This window comes from Camellia sinensis, chromosome 8 (genome assembly GCF_055761805.1).
Source record: "Camellia sinensis isolate YWXY chromosome 8, ASM5576180v1, whole genome shotgun sequence".
In the NCBI taxonomy this organism is placed as follows: Eukaryota; Viridiplantae; Streptophyta; class Magnoliopsida; order Ericales; family Theaceae; genus Camellia; species Camellia sinensis.
In genome coordinates this window covers 131,461,593-131,465,853 of record NC_138968.1, presented here as the reverse complement: position 1 = coordinate 131,465,853, position 4,261 = coordinate 131,461,593, and the positions used below count along the sequence as shown (strand labels likewise).

The 4,261-nt window shown below is 40.6% G+C and overlaps 1 protein-coding gene across 1 annotated transcript; it reads left to right on the top strand.

Annotated features, from left to right (window-relative positions):
• Positions 1–3,018: 3,018 nt before the first annotated feature.
• Positions 3,019–4,005, top strand: LOC145798051 (uncharacterized). The gene is made up of 2 exons (XM_082885505.1): positions 3,019–3,423; positions 3,943–4,005. Exons 1-2 carry the CDS (start codon positions 3,019–3,021, stop codon positions 4,003–4,005), a joined length of 468 nt encoding a protein of 155 aa, XP_082741631.1.
• The last annotated feature ends 256 nt before the right edge of the window (positions 4,006–4,261 follow it).

Sequence of the window (4,261 nt, the reverse complement as noted above, 5' to 3'; positions counted from 1 at the left end):
CTTGCCCCTTTGAGGCTTGCTTTGCATGGCCATGGCTTAAGTCCCTTTGCTAGTTTCGAGCTTTGAGCTTTCTTACATGCTTTGTTTGTCTTGCTAGGGTGGTTTGGCACCATTCCATGCACGTTTTCAGAACTTATGGTGCTGTCACATATGCATGCTTGTCACTCTTTAAGTGTGCTTAAGAGTCGCATCTTTGTGTTTTGATCGCTGAGCCAATTGGCATGCATGTTTGCCTTGTCTTTTCGTGCTTTTCATACCATCATTTTAGCACTAATGGCCACTGTTTAGGCATGACTGAGGTCTACCCTTTTGATTTAAGTCCATTGAGTATGCTATGTATATTGCATTGAGTATGCCATATTGTTCATTGCATGTAGTATGCCGTCCTACATTGCATTGTGCATGCCACGTGGTTATTTGCATTGTATATGCCAAGTTATTTCGCCTTGCATTAAGTATGCATGTCCCTAACATTGCTAAGTTGTCCTTGTAGCATTGCATTGTGCATGCATGCATTAGCATTGTTCACATATCATTAGCTTTGATAAGTTAATCATGTCATATTGCGTTGAGTATGCCATGTAGTTGCATGTTTTCATGCTTAAGTCATATTGCATGTTTGCCATGCTTGTATTGCATTGTTGTTTGGATTAAGTATTAATCTAAGCACGGGAAACGAGAAACGTTTCATACTTCAAGTGATGAAACGTGTCTCAATTCTCAGTCGCCGACGCTCTTGATGACGCATGATAGAGTTTTAGGCTTTATATGTTTATTTGTGCATGCATTTATTGAATTTGCACATGTTGGATCTTTGGCCATCATGCATCGAGATGCGTGATTGATGGTCTTGGATCTGATTATGCCTCTCCCTTGATATTTTGAGGTGATATGGGGTGGCATAGTGCGTACATATCCTTGGGAGACTTTCCCTTTCCTCTGTTTTGTGCTCTGCTGTAGCTTGGTGTCACAGCACACCAGTGGCCGGCGGCTTCCCATTTCTGGCCGACAGACCTTCATTATTGGCCAGCAGTGCTTACTCTTGGCCGGCAGGGTGGTCGGCAGAAGCTCCTCATGGTCGGCAGGCCACTGGTGCACTCCGTAGCATTTTTTGGTAAGATCCAGCATCAAGTTCTCAAAGACACCCTGCAAACAGAGCCTCTAAAGAGCATTTGGAGAGCTTTTGGGACGGGAATTGAGCATGCATCTTCAACTTCTTCAAGGCAGAGCTGAGGCAACCTAGTCTACATATTTTAATGCTTTATTTGTTAATTAGCATTCGATTTTGTAACTTAATTAATTTGTTAATTAGTTAAAGTTTTGTAATAATTAGCTGTAGCTAGTTATTCTATTTGGTTTGTAATAGTCTAATTAGTTTAATTAGATTAGTTGATTAGCCTAGTTTAATTAGAATAGCTTAGCATGGCTAACTTAGCGTATTGATTTGGACCCTCCGTCGAAAGGGCGAATTTTGTAATAAGTGTGCGTACGTGTGCGAATATCTTCCAACCCCACGTCTTTCTCTCTTTTACTTAACCGCTTACGATGGTTAGTTTTAGGCCATGTTTCGATTAGCATACTTATGCTTCGCATGTTTGCATTCATTCATTTGTATTGCATGCACCGGGCTCGGCACATCATACTAACTGCATTGTATTTCAATTCCAAGTTGAGTACATGTATCAAGTTGCATCTCATATGCCATCTTAGAATAGCCGAGCCTATTTCTAGTTTCATTTGGCATGTGTTGCATTAGCCATCTTAACAGAAACTAGGATCATGCATTGATTACTAACTAGCTTTTGTTTTGGCTCGGAGTACTAGGTAAGCTTTTACGCTTTAGCATCTTGCATGAGTGTGAGTGTTGCCATGATAGCATGCTTGCCATGAGGCTAACTGCTTAAGTGTTTAACTGCCTGAATGCCTGTGGGTGAAGGTTAGATTACTTGAATTGGAACAATTCATTGAAATGCAAGTTTTAAGCCCACTTGAGGATGGCAAAATCATGCTTTCTAAGCCCACTTGAGGGTGGCAAAATCCACTTCTTAGCCTACTTGTGAGTAGCACCTTCAAACCATTTTTCAAACAAACATAAAATGTTTTGTTCCAACTTAGGTGATCTAGTCTATACTTGTGTGTTGTGCGCATCACATAGTAATTCTAGCTAATAACTGGAATAAGAGCACAAGTGTTTTCAAAAACAAAATATCATGCTTAGTACTGGCTGATCTTTGATCGGGCGAGCGGGGGTGCTTATTGCATGACCTTCCCCTCTCGTATCCAAGTTCCCGAGCCGAGGCAACTTTTGTGATGACGGACACGTGGCCTTAAGCACGAGTCAGGGTTTCTTAAATTTCCCCAAAATAAAATATTTAGGTGGTGACTCTGTATCTAGCAAACCAGTCTATGTTTGGCATTTCTTTACAAAAATCAGTTTTCCAAAATGATTTGCTGGATTTAGACTATTTGGTGATTTATCGGTCTTGCATTGCACTTTGTGAGACCAGATTCAGAACCGTGACATTGAGTCCAAATTGTAGTAGCTAAGAACAACAATTTGCGCCCTCGTGCGCGGAGCGGAGTTCGGGCGGTCTACAGACCCATCAGGCTAGTGATAAGATAAGATGGCTGATTCACAGATATGGTTATTTTTGGCCATCTATCAGAAAAAATTGCATAACATATGCAAAGGGATGTCAGAATTGCCAAAAACATGGTAGTAGCCAAAGAGTTCTAGCCATAAGTCTTCATTCAGTGGTGAAACCTCGGCCTTTCAGAGGATGGGCCATGGACTTGATGGAGCAAATTTTTCCAGCCTCTTCAAAAGCACATTCTTATTTGTTAGTAGCCGTTGATTACTTTATTAAGTGAGTAGAAGCAGTACCCTTAAAAGTGGTGACACAAACTCAAGTCATTGAGTTCTTAAAAAAGAATGTGATTCATAGGTTTGGCTTACCTCAGTCCATTACTGTCGATCAAGGCATAGTGTTTAATGGGGATGAAATTAAGGGGTTTGCCATGGAATATGTCATTCAAATGTTGAACTCCTCACCCTATTATGCCCAGGCAAATGGGCAAGCTGATGCAACAAACAAGATTGTCAAGAACATTTTAGAAAGGATGATTGAAGACGATCCTAGGGATTGGCATAATCTCCCATCAGAAGTACTTTGGGCCTACAGAAACTCAAAAAGAAATAGCACAGGTACAACTCTATATGAGTTGGCGTATGGGCATGATGCTGTGTTGCCCTTAGAAGTGACAATGAGGTCTAATCGACTGGCCAGACATTTGGGTATCCCTGTGGATGAATATGCAAAGGCCATGTTGATTGAATTGCAAGACTTAGAGAAAAAAAGAATTATGGCCTTTAATCATTTGATAGCCCAGAAGAAGAAAGTTAAGAGAAGCTATAAAAAGGAAGTAAAAAAGTAAAGTGTTTTCTGAAGGAGAGTTGGTGTGGAAAACCATTTTACCAATTGGCTTAAAAAGCCCAGAATATGGCAAGTGGTCCCCAAATTCGGAAGGTCTATTTAAAATACACAAGGTCCTTAGAGGGGGAGCTTATCATCTTGTCTCTTTAGAAGGTGAGCCACACAGATGGATCATTAATGACAAGTACCTAAAAAACTTCTATCAAACTATGTCGGAGTGCATGAATAAGCCATAAAAGTATGAAAATGAGCATATGTGACAAGCTAGAAAAACCAGAGTAAGTATAATAGATCTTTCATTAAGGATTAAATACAATCAAGTAATTACTTTCGGCCTAATCTTTTTGAAAGTACATTGAAAGCCTGCTCTAGGCTTGAAGGGTAGTTTGGTGCCTAATTTTATTCTCCCTAAGTCTGGTTTGAGCTTGTTTAATGACAAGAGTGCCATCTTCTACTTGAGCAATGAGGTTTGGAATTTGTTGGGTAAGATTGGCTTGTTCTTGTTCAGCAACAACTTTTTGAGCTCTCACATGTGCTAGTTGAGCTTCTAGTTGGACCTTTTCTGCTGTAAGGATGGCAAGTTGGGTAATGAGGGCTTGTGATCTGGTAGAGGCCTCAATTAGAGCATTGACTGCTTTTCTCACTTGATCCACTTGGGTTTCAATATTTTTAGCTCAGCATGGAATTGGTTGATAGCCACTAAGTGTTGTGGAAACTCTAAGAGGAAGGTTTGGACAGCCTGCACTTGGTTTGGATCAAAGAGTTGAGGCATCAAAGGTACAATGGCTTCTAGATAGTCAGTCAAAGTTGTGGTGTGAGAAAGAGCT

Excerpts from the sequence above, each read along its gene's own strand:
- LOC145798051 (XM_082885505.1), top strand. The coding sequence starts at position 3,019 with ATGGAATATGTCATTCAAATGTTGAACTCCTCACCCTATTATGCCCAG. Across the intron at positions 3,424-3,942 it reads AGAGAAGCTATAAAAAGGAA|CAACAACTTTTTGAGCTCTC; the intron begins GTAAAAAAGTAA and ends GTTCTTGTTCAG.